Source organism: Phyllobates terribilis, unplaced genomic scaffold (assembly GCF_046119375.1).
Source record: "Phyllobates terribilis strain yellow unplaced genomic scaffold, ASM4611937v1 Scaffold_1__5_contigs__length_1240528914, whole genome shotgun sequence".
Lineage (NCBI taxonomy): Eukaryota > Metazoa > Chordata > Amphibia > Anura > Dendrobatidae > Phyllobates > Phyllobates terribilis.
The window spans coordinates 441593522-441612676 of record NW_027362761.1 but is presented as its reverse complement, the minus strand read 5'-3'; the positions used below and the strand labels follow the sequence as shown (position 1 = coordinate 441612676).

The window sequence follows — 19155 nt, the reverse complement described above, 5'->3', positions numbered from 1 at the left end:
TAGTGCTGCACATGACCAGAACACTAGAGGTGTTCACTGACAAGTCTAGTAAATACAAATCTGTTACAAGAGGAACAAAAACAGATGCAAAACGGAAGCCAAGGTATGTGTACTTGTTTTCTCCATTTGTAATGGATGCAGTTTATTTTAATACTGGATGGATGCATTACAAACGAATGACAAGTGGACATGCTGGGGATAATGTTCTTTGGTTATTACAGAACCATTATCATATCTGCCAATTAGTCTGATGGTGAAAGTGTAACACAAGGATCATCCTCATGCAAAAGCTCAATTTTTATAACTCAAGTCTATATTTTTCAATATGATTTTTTTTTTTTTTGGGGGGGGGGGTTATATAAGCGTCTTACAGTAAGCACCATATAGCCATAAATAATATCTAAGGTGAAGACTATTCAGATCTGTAAACAAAAGGTTTCTAATGCTAAAACTGGATAATTTCGTAGCATTGATATAGCAATCAAAAGCAGGAACTAACTGATGAGGTAGGCATTATTGCATCACTAATATTTTTTAAAGTAACAGTTCTACGAAATTTCACTAGAAATGTTTCAAAATAGAAAGTATGTTACAACATGTAAAAGATGTGTCGTGGCTTTATAAGCTAATTGATTGTGCAAAAATGTGGAAAAAATGATAAAAGACGTAAAGAAAAAGCACAAAAAAATGTTCCACACAATAAAGAAAACACACTATTTCACTCATGACTAAAATCTTGATGCTGCACTTATGACTAGTGTGTAGGGAGAGGGGGTGTAGGGAGATGAGAATTTTGGTCATAAGTATTGTTGAGCGAATTTGTTCGGCATTTCAAATTCATGTTTGTGTTCGGGGTTCCGGCTTGTTCACGCCAAAAAATCGGCTCCGCCCACGAACATCCTTGATTTGCCACGCTGTCACGCAGATGTTATTTGCAAATTCGCTCAACACTACTTATGACCAAAGTTCTCATCTCCCTACACCCCCTCTCACCCACTCAATCTAAGGCTGATGGCCTATGAAGAGTTTGTCGGTGAGTTATTGATGCTACATATCTGACAGTTCCAACAAAGTGGATGGGATTTATAGAAATCTCATGCCCATTGTGCTTTTTTAACTCAGCGTAAACTAACTTGCGGTGCATGTTTGAAATTCGCAACATGTCAATTTTTCTTGCAAGTCTATGGGGAAAAGCCACACTTAAAACTCAGCATACCAGCATTATTATGCAGAAAATCTGCACTAAAAAATCACTAAAATTGCATGTAATCCGCATATGACTGAATCAACAAAGTTTTGTCAAAACTAAATACTGGTATGTATCAAAGCCAAAGCAACTTATTTAAAACATGACATACGAAGAAGAGACAAGTGCACTCAAAAATACAATGAAAAAACACAAGTTTTACTTAAATAAATTTAATAATTTACTTAGGTGCAGTAATGCGGCAACAGAAATTCTGCAACATCAAAAACTCACTTAATACTCATTGTGGGCACACAGCCTTGGGGTGCACTCAGATGGCAATGTAAATGGGACTGATATTGGAAAACAATGCATGGACAGCTTCATATATTTCCATGCAATTGTCACGCTCGGGTCAGGAGAGTCAATGGCCAATCTGTGCAATGTGTTCCGATCTCAGTCTGATTTATACGGACGTCTGACTGCACCCTTAAAGTTCAATGGATTTAAAGATTCTATCGAGTCATGTCGAAGTATATTATTGGTGGGAATTTATGAAGTAACCCAATGTGATCATAATACTAGTCCCTTTGGCTTTTAGGTTGGGAATTATCTCAATGAGTTCCCATTTTCTAATGAGCAGTATCATTCATTTCAGTGAGAAACTGTGTTATTCCTGGAGAGCCAAAAATCTCAGAAACAAAAATGACAGGGTAACCATGTTCAGAAGAGCATTCTTGACTCCTCTGTTCTAGTGATCGGTAGGGTCCCAGCTCATATCTCACAGAACATTTTGGTATAATAAACATAGTGATATATAGTAACAGTTTGCTAGCCTGAAAAATATTTACTAGCATTCCCTTATATGCCATATATATTAGGAACGTCAAACTCAAGACCAATGGGATAATTTGTGTACTAGTACAGTGACTATAGAGAGATCATGAGGTCTGATTGCTGCTACATGGAGTAAATGGTAACCATATGTTCTGTGCACTAATATATACACAATAATAATAAGTGTATGATAGCAGTAAGTGACAGAATGGCATGGTGTATATTAAATATAAGACTGAAATGTAGCAGACACGTGTCTTGGATAAATACATTATACAGCTTTTTTTCGTCAATCTTCACTAACGTGTTTGCACAGAGATCAGGAATAGTTGCAGAAAGGAATGTCATTACTACAGTGCTCACCTTGCATAACAGCCAGGAGGCTGTACATCACTAGATAGCCCTTGGGATTGTTACAGCATTGCAAGAAGCTTGGAGTAAATTTGCCCCATCCATAAGGACCCTCTTTGAACTCCTCGTCAATAAGGTTGGTTTGTGAGTTCTCCTTCCCTCCATCTTTTACCTTACTGATTCCTTTATCAATGGATTTTAAGCCCAAATCATCCAAGGAGGCGAATGCAGGGTTATCTATGCCTTCTTCCATGACATACACTTGACAGTCCGGTCTGGGGTGAGTGGGTGAGAGCAGCCTCTTGAAGGATCCTTGGAATGACAGCAGTGCTCCTCCTGAGAAGTTATCTGTGCATGGTGCACATGTTCTTCTGCAACTTGGCAAATGAAGCAAAACGAGATCATCCTTGTCAGACATATGTTGAGTCATAAGAAAGGTGGAGACACCTCTATTTTTTTTTTACTTGGCTATAGTTTGGGGTGAACTCACCTGCCAAGGAGAAAACACCCCTCCCACCCCTTTAGCTCACCTGTTTCCCCGTCTCTCAACCTAAGGGCATGGATCACATGAGCAGACAACGCCTACTGTACCTGTCCTCCACCTCCTGCACCTTCCACCCTCCTCCTCCTACAGTGTACATCCCCTGTTCTCATACACTGTATGCTCACATGCTGGCTCTTTGTGCAACGCCCTGATTTTGGCACAGAAAGCAGAAGTTCTTTCTTCTCTTCTCATTTATAATCTATTTAGATGCAAGGATATAATAATTCAGATGACTTCCACCTATTAATTATTTACTAATATCTATGTGTCGTATGCAAAGATCACTGCTGATTGCCACCATGTTACTACAGGTAATTATCGGCAGGGAGGTATGGAAACCTCTTTCTTTTAACTTTAGATGTATTAGCACACCATGCAAGCTTAAATAAATGAATGAATTAAAACCTACCTGTCTTTCCTGCAACTTTTGGTTCCACAAGAACTAAACATTTATATGTTCAATGGTGCTGCAGGAGATATTATTTGGCAAGCATATATCTTATAAATGAGAACATGTAGTAAACCTTTATTTATAAAGAATAAAGGTTTATTCACGCCTGACATAAGGAAGAAAGTGGAGAAACTTTTTTTTTTTCTCTCCACCTTAGAGAAAATCAGATCCCACTCTGAACACACTCTAATCAAACTCTGATTAGAGTCTGATCAGCATAATCGGACTGATATTCTCAGATGGAGAAAAAAATGGTCGTCTGCACCTGCCCATGCCCTATTGTACCACAACACATAGACCCCAATTCATCAAAGTTTTTACATCAAAAAACTGTCGTACTGGAGTACGTTTTGTGGCAAGGCGTACATGGAGGTGCACACCATTTTGCGCCTCCCCTGTGCGCCTCTTAATGAATCAGGCACGTCGCACTTCATCCTGCCCCTCATCAAGACACATGTGAAAAGTGCCAGTATTCATAAAATGGGGTCATATTCTGGAGCAAAACTGGTGCCTCAGGGTCTAATTACACCAGTGCATCAGAAGAAATTCTCAGCAAAATCAGCAATAAAATCTACATGTAATACATGCGGATTTTGATGCAAAAACACAGTAGAAAAACTGTGGAAATGCTGTGGATATGCAAATCCACATCAAATCCACAACGTGTCCATTGATAGAAATTCTCGCCTCTGCCAGAAATGTACTCCAGTCTGAGACTGGAATACATTTATGTAGTAAGTTACAAAAGTAAACTTACATATAAGTAAAAGTAAATTTTTAAGAATTAGATGGGTGGGCTTTGCCATACCCTCTCCCACCCCATCTGTTCCCATTTTGAAGGAGTTGGGTCAATACTGGCATAAAAAGTCACCATTTTTTTGAGCAACTTCAAATTTGAAAGGTGTTTTATGGCAGAAAATTAGCAAATACGCTGTGACAAATACATTGAGTGTTGTCTCTTCTATTGTGGGAAAGTTGTGCTGTCCAAAGAGCTTCATTTGGCATGCAGGACTTGCCTACCTTATCACAAATATGGCACATTTTCCAACTGCAGCACTAACTACTGAAATACATTACATGGAAAATGCAGCATCCCTGTAATTGAAAATCAATTAATGTGAAGGGGAAAAGGAGTTGCTTATAGTAACCAATCAGATTCCTCCTCATATTGTCAGAATGCAAGTAAGAAAATGAAAGCTGCAACCTGATTGGGTGTATATATTAAGGTTTCCTTTTACATTGGTTTTTATAATTGAGGCCCCAAAGATGTCCAGAAACAGATGTTACTATAAATCCTATAAATATCTAAAAAAAAGAAAAATCTTATAAGCCCTAGAAAAAGCTAAATGCACCATAATGATGGACTTTGTTTCATACCTGATCAGTGACTGGAACACCTTTGTGTAATGTGTAGCTAGGATCCCTCTCACTATACACTAGCAGTGCGACATATTACTGCTCATTAGACTATGTCATAGAAAAATCTGATGGCAGAAACCTCTGCTACGACTTCATGAATATAGTAACAAGACATTGCTTTCATTACGAAGTCATGTCTGAATATTTTATATACACTGCTCAAAAAAATAAAGGGAACACTTAAACAACACAATGTAACTCCAAGTCAATAATGTGGCACCCTGCTGTTCACAGGTACCACAGGACCCAAAAGGGTGCATGGATGGACTTCTCCACAAAAGGCCCTCATTACATACAAACACCTCCACCCTTCCACCTCATACCACCAGAGGGAGCCCGTTAGGGATATATATATGGAGGGTGGAGCCAGGCAGTTCAGTCAGTCAGAAGTTAGTGTGGCGCCCCTGAGGGTTCAGTCACCACAGGGGTACTGCACCTCACCCAGAGGTGTGGTATCTCCTTCTCTCAGGTAAGGAGGGAGTGCTGCCCGGAACCCCAACACTCACATTCAACACTACACTGCTCCAGACCGGCTGGAGGGGCAACATGCGTGCGCAGAGCTGAGCCCTGTCCCTGGCTAGAGTGGGGGGAACCCAAAGGTAGGGGGAACCAGTAGTGGGTATGGGTGGAGGAAGCAGTTTAAGGGAGCACTATAGAAGGAGGTATAAAAAGGGAAGCCATCTTAGGGTGGCAGATCAGTCAGTGGAGAACAGTCAGGGAGCAGAGTCTCTTTAGGAGCTCTGCTCCACAAGTTGGGGCCCAGTCTTAGAGGCCCAGGAGGGGAGCAGAGGAGTAGGCTCCAATCTACAGAACGGATCCTAGGGGGTACGGCGAGTGCGGGACAGCACCTGTATGCCCCGAATCTGTCAGAAGACAGAGGGATCGTAGGCCGCAAGAAGGGACCGGCCCCTGGACCAGTCGTGTAACTTCAAGTCTCGGTTGGAAAAACCGGAGGCTTCTGGCTTATATAGTCAGTTGCCGAAGCCTCATTCTAATCCCTGTGAGGGTCAAGCAGGTCCGGGAACTCCAACGTGACAGGAGGGACTTCAGAGCACCCGAGCAGGATTAAGAGTGGGAAGCGCAGGGCAGGAGGGAGAAAGACCCATCGTGAAGATGGTCTAGCTAGGAACACAAGAAAGTGGGGTTCTGTCAGGTACTCCTAAACTACCTGAGGAAGAGCTGAACCCCCGTTCTGGTGAATGCAGCGTGACGTGGGAGGCTGACACCTGTACAGTGCACCAGTGGAACTGTCATAAGAACTGTGAGTAAAAACTCAGATGACTTCACCGCACTGCCTCTGTCCCTTCTTTCATCTGCGCCAGCTCTCCCTCCCGGCACTACAACGCCCAGCGCAACTTACACCACCTACACTGCCCTGGAGCCAGCTCTACCTGTGGAGAGCCACACCATCCCTGCTGCCGTAACACCAGCTCTAGAGGACTGCTCCGCAGCGGCGGCACCCTTTAGCCGCAATCCACAGGTGGCATCACGAACATTTCACAAATCCCCTGTAAATAACCCCCCCTTTTGTTGACCGCCCTGGGCCACGGACCGGGCCAGCCACCGTGATATCCCCCACCGGCATCCATAGGACCAGCTGCCGAGTACACCACGGCCCTGGGGGCGTGTCATTAGTCTGAGGAGAGTGTGCTGCCACTGAGAGCAGTGAAGACGCAGCACGTCTGCTACTGTGTTCTGAGGGCCCCGAGTGTGGCCGAAGGAAAAGAGGAGAGGAGAGAGGAGTTGAGGGGGCAGAGGAGCATCATAGGCTCACCCCTGAGTATACAAACCGGACACCGGGTCCGCGCCTACAGGGTGCTTTTATACCCATTAGGGATCACCGGTATACCAGGAGGACTACAAGTCCCTGGCCAACCTGAAGCTAAACCCATTTCAGGACCAGGAACCACGAAGGCCCCGGCGCCCAGGGATAGTGGTTGCCAGCGGAAGGTCCTAATGTAAAGGACATATTAATACTCATGCTAGAGCAACTCCATTTTGTCTACTCACTTTAAAATCATGTTATTATCACTCCTTGCATAACATACATTCTTTCTTTCTCTTCCCATAGAACTTATCTCACACTAACCTTTCCTCAAGAGAACATTTTGTCAGACACTCTGTTATCTAACTTGTTTAGGCCAGGTTCGACCTTGTAAAATTTCCATAGTGCTTCAAACTAACAATGATAATATGACCATATATGTGTTTCCGTAATAATTGTACTAACATCAGTTAGCCTATAGTATTGTAGTATGGCTGTAGAGTTGATTGGCTATTTGATATACTCAAAACAATATAAAATGCTAAGCAAAATAAACCGGATCAGAGATTCTTTGAATCCTCCCAATACAGAACATTGTTTCCGTTTGGTTTTCTGTGGATTGCAATCAACATAATAACTTGACACTCACTTGGTCAACCGTGAAGAGTTATTGCCCTCCCTTAACACTACTACTAAGCGACAGGTGAAGAGAGCAACACGACACAGAAGCTAGGCCCAGTTGCAGGCTGTCCAGGAGCTTAGAGAGAGAGGGAGACACCAACCAGGAGGCCTTATACCCGCTCACTGGGGTGAAGTCCTGAAGTGCACCCTTCCTACCGAGTAGCCTGGACCGTACCTGACATCCGCACCAGTAAAGGTATTGAAGCGAATCCCCTGTCTCTGTCAGTTACTCCTGCTGAGCCATCCCGACTGCACTACAAGCCTCAGCATCACCACCCACCATCAAACTCTACACTGCCCTGAGGCCCACTCCACCTGTGGGGAGCTGTTCCATCCTAGCTGCCTATCAACTGCCTCAGAGGTCTGCAGCAGCACTGGTACAAATTACCAGAAACCACAGGTGGCGTCACGATCAAACTACAAATCCCATATAAACTATCCCCTTTTTGTTGACCGCCCTGGGCCACGGACCGGGTCAGCCACTGTGACATATTCCCCCCCAGCATCCATAGGCCCGGACACCGAGTACCCCACTGCCCTGGGGGCGCGTCAATAACACTTCTGTAAAATCTACGTGTCCAGTTATGAAGCAACACTGATTGTGAATTAATTTCTCCTGCTGTTGTGCAAATGGAACAGACAACTGGTGGAAATGATAGGCAATTAGCAAGATACCCCCTATAAAGTAGTGGTTCTGCTGGTGGTGACCACAGACCATTTCTCTGTTCTCATTCTTTTTGGCTGTTGTTTTGGTCACTTTTTCATTTTGCCATTGCTCGCACCCCTAGAGGTACAGTAGCATGAGGCGGTGTCTACAGTACAACCCACAGAAGTTGCTCAGTTCATTCAGGATGGCACATCAGTGCGAGCTGTGGCAAGAAGGGTAGCTGTGTCTTTCAGCACAGTGTGCAGAGCATGGAGCAGATACCAGGAGATGTGGAGGGAGCCATAGGAGGGCAACAACTCAGCAGCAGGACCGTTACCTCTGCCTTTGTGCAAGGAGGAACAGGAGGAGCACTGCCAGAGACCTGCAAAATGACCTCCAGGCCACAAATGTGCATGTGTCTGCACAAACGGTTAGAAACCGACTCCATGCGGGTGGTATGAGGGCCTGACGTCCACAGATGGGGGTTGTGCTCACAGCCCAACACCGTGCAGGATGCTTGGCATTTGCCACAGAACACCAGGATTGGCAAAGTCGCCACTGGCGCCCTGTGCTCTTCACAGATGAAAGTAGGTTCACACTGAGCACATGTGACAGACGTGACAGAGTCTGGAGACGCCGTGGAGAGCAATCTGCTGCCTGCAACATCCTTCAGCATGACCGGTTTGGCAGTGGGTCAGTAATGGTGTGGGGTGGCATTTCTTTGGAGGGCCGCACAGCCCTCCATGTGCTCGCCAGAGGTAGCCTGACTGCCATTAGGTACCGAGATGAGATCCTCAGACCCCTTGTGAGACCATATGCTGGTGCAGTTGGCCCTGGGTTCCTCCTAATGCAGGACAATGCCAGACCTCATGTGGCTGGAGTGTGTCAGCAGTTCCTGCAAGATGAAGGCATTGAAGCTATGGACTGGCCCGCCCATTCCCCAGACCTGAATCTGATTGAGCACATCTGGGACATCATGTCTCGCTCCATCCACCAACGTCACGTTGCTCCACAGACTGTCCAGGAGTTGGTGGATGCTTTAGTCGAGGTCTGGGAGGAGATCCCACAGGAGACCATCCGCAACCTCATCAGGAGCATGCCTAGGCGTTGTAGGGAGGTCATACAGGCACGTGGAGGCCACACACAATACTGAGCCTCATTTTGACTTGTTTTAAGGACATTACATCAAAGTTGGATCAGCCTGTAGTGTGTTTTTCCACTTTAATTTTGGGGGTGACTCCAAATCCAGGCCTCAATTGGTTAATAAATTAGATTTCCATTGATGATTTTTGTGTGATTTTGTTGTCAGCACATTCAACTTTGTACAGAACAAAGTATTCAATGAGAATATTTCATTCATTCAGATCTAGGATGTGTTATTTGAGTGTTCCCTTTATTTTTTTGAGCAGTGTATTAGTGAAAAATACATTGTTTCATCTGATCTGTTCATTGTACCTACAGAATATGATTATTTACCCCTCTAGGTATACCTTAGCGTTTACATGAGATGATTGGATGGGATGACCTTGCTTAGACTTTGTTCACACATGCTAATTTGTGGCATACTGGATAAAATATGAACAACCAGATGTATAATAGAGATGCCATAGCAAAACTGACAAAAAGCAAAAATGCAGCAGTTGCCTATAGCAGCCAATCAGGTTGCCTTTTCTTAAAATACATAAAGAATATGCGTGGTGCTCATATTCCATATCGAATAAATTAAAATGCTTTAAAAATGTTGTTTCCATTTTGTCATCATTTGCATATCATTAATATGTTTATCCATCCTGTTATTTCTATAATTCCAACACTTTATCTTTTGGACATTGCAATATCAATGTTGAGGGATGTACTTGTTGTTCAAAAATAATAAATAATAATAAAACAAAAAAAATGATTGATATTGCTGCACCTGTGACAACCTAAGCTATAACTTTATCATATTACTCATCATGTTTGCTGAACACAGTAAAAAAAAAGAAAAAGAAAGAAACAATTATCAAACAGTTGTCTTCTATTGCCATTCCTTCTCACCCCTTAAGCCCTCCCCCAGGGCCGGCTCCAGGTTTTTCTGGGCCCTGGGCGAAAGAGTCTCAGTGGCCCCTTTAACACATACCACAATTCATGATGCACAAATACTGCAGAGAAATATATATATAGTACAATGCCGAAGATTTCACTTCTTACATTACATGAGCGATATCTATTGTAAATTCTACAATAGCTCAGAAAGCGGTGAATCCTCACAGTGCACAGTGTACTGGCCCCCATATAACGCTCCATACAGGATACTGGCCCCCATATAACGCTCCATACAGGATACTGGCCCCCATATAACGCTCCATACAGGATACTGGCCCCCATATAACGCTCCATACAGGATGCTGGCCCCCATATAACGCTCCATACAGGATACTGGCCCCATATAACGATCCATACAGGATATTGGTCCCCATATAATGCTCCATACAAGATACTGGCCCTAATATAATGCTCAACACAGGATACTGGCCCCCATATAACGCTCCATACAAAATATTGGCCCCCATATAACACTCCATGCAGGCTGTGCCCCCACATAATGCTCCATGCAGGCTGTTCCCCTCAAATAATGCCATACGTAGGCTATTCCCCCCTTATAATGCCTCATTCAGGATGGCAACCCCTCCTTATAATGCCCCATGCAGGATGTCACCCCCCTTATAATGCCCCATGCATTATGTCACTTCCCCCCCTTTTAATGCCCCATACAGGATGTCACATACCCCTTATAATGCCCCATGCAGGATGTCACTCCCACCCCTTATAATGCCCCATTCAGGATGTCACCTCCCCCACATATAATGCCCCATGCAGGATGTCACACTCCCCCTTATAATGCCCCATACAGGATGTCACACTCCCCCTTATAATGCCCCATGAAGGATGTCACACTCCCCCTTATAATGTCCCATGCAGGATGTCACTCCCCCCTTTTAATGTCCCATGCAGGATGTCACTTCCCTCCCTTATAATGCCCCATGCAGGATGTCACTCCCCCCCTTATAATGCCCCATGCAGGATGTCACACTCCCCCTTACAATGCCCAATGCAGGATGTCACACTACCCCTTATAATGCCCCATGCAGGATGTCACACTCCCCCTTATAATGCCCCATGCAGGATGTCACACTCCCCCTTATAATGCCCTATGCAGAATGTCACTCCCCCCCCTATAATGCCCCATGCAGGATGTCACTCCCCCCCTTTTAATGTCCCATGCAGGATGTCACTTCACCCCCTTTTAATGCCCCATGCAGGATGTCACTTCCCACCTTATAATGCACCATGCAGTATGTCACTTCCCCCCCTTATAATGCCCCATGCAGGATGTCACTTCCCCCCTTACAATGCCCCCATGCAGGATGTCACACTCCCCCTTATAATGCCCCATGCAGGATGTCACTTCCCTCCCTTATAATGCCCCATGCAGGATGTCACACTCCCCCTTATAATGCCCCATGCAGGATGTCACACTCCCCCTTATAATGCCCCATGCAGGATGTCACTCCCCCCCTTTTAATGCCTCATGCAGGATGTCACTCCCCCCCTTTTAATGTCCCATGCAGGATGTCACTTCACCCCCTTTTAATGCCCCATGCAGGATGTCACTTCCCGCCTTATAATGCACCATGCAGGATGTCACTTCCCCCCCTTATAATGCCCCATGCAGGATGTCACTTCCCCCCTTACAATGCCCCCATGCAGGATGTCACACTCCCCCTTATAATGCCCCATGCAGGATGTCACTTCCCTCCCTTATAATGCCCCATGCAGGATGTCACTTCCCTCCCTTATAATTCCCCATGCAGGATGTCACTTCCCCCCCTTATAATGCCCCATACAGAATGTCACTTCCCCCCTTATAATGCCCCATGCAGGATGTCACTCCCCCCCTTATAATGCCCCATGCAGGATGTCACTCCCCCCCCTTATAATGTCCCATGCAGGATGTCACTTCCCTCCCTTATAATGCCCCATGTAAAATGTCACTCCCCCCTTATAATGCCCCATGCAGGATGTCACTTCCCCCTTATAATGCCCCATGCAGGATGTCACTTCCCCCTTATAATGCCCCATGCAGGATGTCACTTCCCCCTCTTTTAATGCCCCATGCAGGATGTCACTCCCCCCTTTTAATGCCCCATGCAGGATGTCACTTCCCCCCATATAATGCCCCATGCAGGATGTCACCCCCCCATATTATGCCCCATGCAGGATGTCACTTCCCCCCCATATAATGCCCCATGCAGGATGTCACCTCCCCCCCCATATAATGCCCCATGCAGGATGTCACCCCCCCATATAATGCTCCATGCAGGATGTCACCTCTCCCCCCTCCCTTATAATGTCCCATGCAGGATGTCACCCCCCCCCCTTATAATGCCCCATGCAGGATGTCACTTCCCCACCTTTTAATGCCCCATGCAGGATGTCACCCCCCTTTTAATGCCCCATGCAGGATGTCACCTCCCCTCCCTTATAATGCCCCATGCAGGATGTCACTTCCCCCCTTACAATGACCCCATGCAGGATGTCACCCCCCTCCCGTATAATGCCCCATGCAGGATGTCACCCCCCCATATAATGCCCCATGCAGGATGTCACGTCCCCCCTTTTAATGCCCCATGCAGGATGTCACCCCCCTCCCTTATAATGCCCCATGCAGGATGTCACTTTCCCCCCTTTTAATGCCACATGCAGGATGTCACCCCCCCCTTTTAATGCCCCATGCAGGATGTCACTTCCCCCCTCCCTTATAATGCCCCATGCAGGATGTCACCCCCCTTTTAATGCCCCATGCAGGATGTCACTTCCCCCCTCCCTTTTAATGCCCAATGCAGGATGCCACCCCCCTCCCATATAATGTCCCATGAAGGATGTCACTTCCCCCCTTATAATGCCCCATGCAGGATGTCACTTCCCCCCTTACAATGACCCCATGCAGGATGTCACCCCCCTCCCGTATAATGCCCCATGCAGGATGTCACCCCCCCATATAATGCCCCATGCAGGATGTCACGTCCCCCCTTTTAATGCCCCATGCAGGATGTCACCCCCCTCCCTTATAATGCCCCATGCAGGATGTCACTTTCCCCCCTTTTAATGCCACATGCAGGATGTCACCCCCCCCTTTTAATGCCCCATGCAGGATGTCACTTCCCCCCTCCCTTATAATGCCCCATGCAGGATGTCACCCCCCTTTTAATGCCCCATGCAGGATGTCACTTTCCCCCTCCCTTTTAATGCCCAATGCAGGATGCCACCCCCCTCCCATATAATGTCCCATGAAGGATGTCACTTCCCCCTTATAATGCCCCATGCAGGATGTCACCCCACCTCCCTTATAATGCCCCATGCAGGATGTCACCCCCCCATATAATGCCCCATGCAGGATGTCACCCCCTCTCCCTTATAATGCCCCATGCAGGATGTCACTTCCCCCCTCCCTTATAATGCCCCATGCAGGATGTCACCCCCCCTTTTAATGCCCCATGCAGGATGTCACCCCCCCTCCCTTATAATGCCCCATGCAGGATGTCACTTCCCCCCTTATAATGCCCCATGCAGGATGTCACCCCCCCTCCCTTATAATGCCCCATGCAGGATGTCACCCCCCCTCCCTTATAATGCCCCATGCAGGATGTCACCCCCCATATAATGCTCCATGCCTCCATACATTAAAAAAAAAAAAATCAAATATTCACCTCACTTCTCACCAAACTCTAGACTCCAACGTCGCCGGCGTCTTCCCGCTCTGCGCTGTGACGGCTCAGGAGAGAGTGCGGTGGAAAGACGTCACCGCACCCTCTGACCTGAGACGCCACAGTCAGAGGACGTGGAAGACACCGGAGCTGCTGCGGAGGCACGGGGAGAGGTAAGTATTGTGCCGCCAGCTGCCGGGGCCCTGAGCAAGCGGGGGAGGAGCGGGCGCTGACACCGCTCTCCTCCGCTCCCGGGTCCCATAGCACGGCGGGGTGCACGACGGCGAGTGGGCCCCCCCTGCCTGCTCAGGGCCCTGGCACTTGCCCAGGTGCGCCGGGTTCTGACGCCGGCCCTGCCCTCCCCCCATCCAACCCTTCACACCCTCTATAAACTGAAATGGTGCCTGAAAAAATCCTAATAAATAAAGGACCCCAAGATCCGCAATGTGCTCCTTTATGTCTAAAGACTGTGTTTGAGTCAAGTACTGCAATAGATTTATATCAATTGACAGAAAAATGGGCAAAAATTCCTGGAGGATGAAAACTTTCCATTCAAAAAGGTTTAGCAGTGTTTTTTTTTTTCTATTGCAGAACTAAATTAAAAGTGTTATAAAGCCAATGCGTTTTCAGTCCTGTACCAGGACCTTCATTAGATAAAAAAAAATGTGTTTTGTATGGGATAAAAATGTACCGTAAGTACAGTAAATATTAAAAGTACTTCTCCACTCATTAGGGAAGCCAGGATAGTAAAACAATAAAATAACATATACTCACCCCAAAGCTGTGTGCCCACGATGCAGATTTAATGCATTTTCGCAGCGCCATTTCCGCCGCAAAAATGCATTAAAAATGCTTGTTAAATTTTCTGCCATGTTTCCCAATGATAATCCGTGGAAATTTCCTCTGTGCATTATCATTGCGAAAAAATCCGCAGCACAACCATTTCTTGTGCGTAAACGCAGCGAAATCGCCGCCTTTGACTGACATTGAACCGTATAACATCCACATGCATACATGTATGCATGCGGATGTTATGCGATTCAATCAATACGCGGATGGTACCCGGGTCTGGAGAAGAGGAGAATCTCATCTAACCCGGGTACTATTAGTAAAAAAAGAATTAAAACGTAAAAAATAAAAAAAATTATACTTTCCTCTCCGGTGGCGTCCTCTGTCCTCGGCATCCCGCGGTGTTCTGAAACAGCAGTCAGTGGTTGCGTGACCATCACATGACTAAATGACGTCAGCGCAGGTCCTTTCAGAACACCACGGGACGCCAAGGACAGAGGACGCCACCAGAGAAGGAGAGGTAAGTATAATTTTTTTTTATTTTTTATGTTTTAATTTTTTTTTTACTATTGATGCTGCATTTAAAGCAGCATAAGTTGGTCACACAATATAAATCCATGCCAGTTGCATGGATTTATATTGTGTGACCAACTTGTCAAGCGCTTTTCCAAGTGATGCTCAAAATCGCTTGGAAAAGCGCTTGAAAAAAACGCATGCGGAAATGCATGAAAAAACGCTTAAAAAACGGTTCTCCCTGGCAGAAAAACGAATGTAAAATCCGCATGCATTTTTTCGGAAAAGGAGATGCAGAAATGCTCAGGAAAATTTCTGCTTCATTTCTGCATCGTGGGCACATAGCCTAAGACTCCAGTGCCCACTCCAGCGCAGCCAATCTGGCACTCTCTGCCAGACTGGAAGCAATTACTTCACCAACCACCAGTGACCTACAGTGTTTTGAAAAAGTATTCATACCCCATAAACTTTTTCACATTTTTCTTGTTACACTCACAAACTAAAAATGTATTTTACAGTGATTTTCTGTGATATGTCAACACAAAGTAGCAAGTATTTGTAAAGTGTAAAGGAAATGATACATGGTTTTCTAATTATTTTAAAAATATAAATCTGAAAATTGTGATTTGTATTTGTATTCAGCCCCTATAGTCTGATACCCCTAAATAAATTCCTGAGTGACAAATTGCCTCTAGACATCATATAATTAGTAAACTGAGTTCACCTGTGTGTAATTTATTCTCAGTATAACTACAGCTGTTCTGCAAAGGCCTCGGAGGTTCGTTTGAGAACATAAGGGATCAAACAGCATCATGAAAACCAAGGAACACACCAGACAGGTCAGGGATAAAGTTGTCAAGAAGAGTAAAGCATAGTTATGTTATAAAAAAATAGCCCTAGCACTGAACATCTCACAAAGTGCTGTTTATCCAAAAATGGAAAGATTATGGCACAACTGCAAACCTACCAAGACATGGCCATCCACCTAAACTGACATCCTAAGCAAGGAGAGCACTAATTAGATCAGTACTCAAGAGGTCCATGATCACTCTGGAGGAGTTGCTGAGATCCACAGCTCAGGTGGGAGAATCACAGGACAACTTTTAATCGTATACTCCACAAATCTGGCCTTTATGGAAGAGTGGCAAGAATAAAGACATTTTTGTTAGCAAGCCATATGAAGTCCCGTTGCATTTTTCAAAAGCCATGTAGAGAACACAGCTAGCATGTGGAAGAAGGTGCGCTGGTCAGATGAGACCAAAGTAGAACTTTTTGGGCTGAATGCAAAACTAAGTGTGGCGGAAAACAAACACTGAACACCCTGAAAACAACACCGCATCATCAAACATGGTGGTGGCAGCATCATGCTGTTGGCATGCTTTTCTTCAGCAGGGATAGGCAAGCTGGTCAGAGTTGATGGGAAGATGGCTGGAGCTAAATCCAGGGTAATCCTGGACCAAAACCTGTTAGTGGGTGTAAAACACTTAAGACTCGGGCATAGGTTAACCTTCCAGTAGGACACCAACCCTAAGCATACTGCCATAGCTACAATGGAATGGTTTAGATCTAATCATATTCACGTGTTTGAACGGCTCAGTCAAAGTCCAGATCTAAATCTCATTGAGAATTTGTGGCAAGACTTGAAAATTGCTATTCACTGATGCCTCCATACAATATTACGGGACTAGAGTTAGTTTGAAAAGAAGAATGGGTAACAATTTCAGTCACTAGATGTGCAAAGCCAGTAGATACTTAACCCAAAAGACTTGGGGGCTGTATACAAATGCACGACACAATTTTCAGATTTATATTTTTTAAATAATTAGAAAACCATATATCATTTCCTTTACATTTCACAAATGCTTGATACTAGTATATTGCATAAAATCTAAATAAAAAACATTTAAGTTTGTGGATGTAACATGAAAAAATGTGGAAAAGTTCATGAGGATGAGCTCCATAGATCAGATTATTGAAGCAGCCATTGAGTTCATGCAAGATCCACATCCCCTACATTGTTTTCTACCCACAGCTCCATTCAATTTGTAGCAGTTAGGCTGTGTGCCCACTATGCGTTTTTTAAGCGTTTCCGCAGCGGCAATTCTGCTGCAGAAACGCTTAAAAAGCGCTTGGTAGAAGGTCTGCCATGTTCCCCAGTGATAATCCGCATGTGCTGTGCACATGCTGCAGAAATTTCCGCTGCGGATTATCATTGCGGAAAAAAACGCAGCACTACCAATTATTTTGCGGAAGCGCTGCGTTTTCGCCGCCATTGACTTGCATTGGAATGCTTGGATTCTGCATCACTGGATCTGTACATGCGTATTCAATGCGTTTCAATGTGCGGATGGTACCCGGGTCTGGAGGACAGGAGACTCTCCTCCGGACCTGGGTACCATAGAACCTGTAAAAAAAAGAATAAAATAAAAAATAAATATATTTACCTTCTGATGGCCCGGGGTGTGCTTGTCTTCGCTTGCCGGCAGATCGCGGTGGACTGAAGGACCTGCGGTGACGTCATTTAGTCATGTGACGGCAGGTCCTTCAGTGTACCGCGAGCTGCCGGCAAGCCGAGACGCATCGAATCAAGACTCCGGGGGCCATTAGAAGGTAAGTATATATTTATTTTTTTAATTTTTACCATTCTTTTGCGGTCACACTATATAAATCCATGCCGTTTGCATGGATTTATATAGTGTGACCAAGTTGTCAAGCACTTTCCAAGTGATGCTAAAATCGCTTGGAAAGCGCTTGTCAACCCGCATGCGGAAATGCAAGTGAAGAACGCTTCACATCCACTTGTCCCTGGCTGGAAAAACGCATGTAAAATCCGCATGCGTTTTTTCTGCCAGGGAGATGCAGAAACGCTCATGAAAAATCCGGAGCATTTCTGCATCGTGGGCACATAGCCTTATACCTTATATCGTAGTCCTACATAAAAGCCATCAATATTAAAGTCCCGGATGATCCCAAGTTTCAATCACTTCTTAAATGGGTGGCTTGTTATTGTAGTTACCCTTTTAGAAGCTGATCATGCTGAGTAACATTGCTGGATTACTAGCAAACTTTCATTTTCCCATTTATACCAGGGAAACTTCAAAACAAGTGCAGGTTTTGCCATCGGCGCCCCCTATGTTATCACCACCTCTTATAGTTACCATGCACACAGACATCCAGTGTTTTTATTTTTTGTGAGATAAATGAGTAGTAAAGCCTGAGAAGGTGAAAGGTTGATGGTTATATAAATCTTCTACTTAGAGATTTAAAAAATATATATATCTTGTATTATTTTTAAGACACATATATCAGTCTGACGTGTATAAATACTATCTGTTATCTTTATGACATGTTGTGCCCTTGCTATTCCTAATAATCACAACCATATTGATAAAATAGAAATTCTAAGATTAGCAGCTATAAACTTAAAGCGGCACCATTCTAAACCTCCACAATACACTAAAAACCTGATACATTTAATACAGTAATAAGCTAAACACACTGCACAGAACTAAATGCAGTTTTGGTTGAGTCTTGGATGTAATAACTGACGAGAAATTCCTTCCTCTTTGCTTTCCTGTATGTAATCATAAAACAGGTTAAGTATGAGCCACACGACGTGAAAGAAATTGGCCAAGAAGCGGGTTAAGTATAAACCTTAGAAGTTATATGGAGGAAATTGACCAAGAATAAAGCAATCAAACACACTGCTTCTTAGTTATATGAAAAAGTCAGTTAGAGAAGTTAATAGCAATATACTAAGGCATAGAAGCAACCTAGTACCTACGATTTTCTCTAAAGGGTGCATTCACAATCTGCGTATTTGATGCCGATTTTTTCCTCAAGTAAAATCCTCAGCATTAATCATCTTAATCTCATCCACATGTTGTGTTTTCGTTGTGCAGAATCTTTTTGGAAATTGTTTTTCACTGCATTTTTGAAATTCACATGTCAATTTATATAGCAGAAATGCACCTTTTCTGTGCAGATTTTGCCTATTTATTTCAATGGAGACCCTAAATCTGCAGCAAAAATTTTTAGTGACAAAAAAGTACCTAAACAACAAACTATCTCACCCCACTAAAACATGTACTCTTTATTAGATATGCATTAAAAATTAGATTGACCTTCACGCCAGTATGCAATAAAAGATCACTATGGAAGACATTCAGATGCATCAAAAGACGCTATTAGAAGGGAACGCACTAAAATTGCAAATGAGAAATTGA

At 44.5% G+C, this 19155-nt stretch overlaps 1 protein-coding gene across 3 annotated transcripts in view; it reads right to left on the bottom strand.

Moving 5' to 3' along the window:
• Positions 1 to 19155, bottom strand: part of SLCO4C1 (solute carrier organic anion transporter family member 4C1) — a 221891-nt gene that overhangs the window by 156933 nt on the left and 45803 nt on the right. The window contains exons 1-2 of one of the 3 annotated variants that reach the window (XM_073677943.1): positions 2905 to 3020; positions 2387 to 2751 (exon numbers count right to left, since the gene is read on the bottom strand). The exons of 1 other annotated variant lie outside the window; for it this stretch is intronic. In XM_073677943.1, the coding sequence (XP_073534044.1) occupies positions 2387 to 2627 (241 nt within the window). In that variant the 5' untranslated portion in view covers positions 2628 to 2751; positions 2905 to 3020. One more of the 3 variants, XM_073677935.1, reaches the window with a different exon arrangement.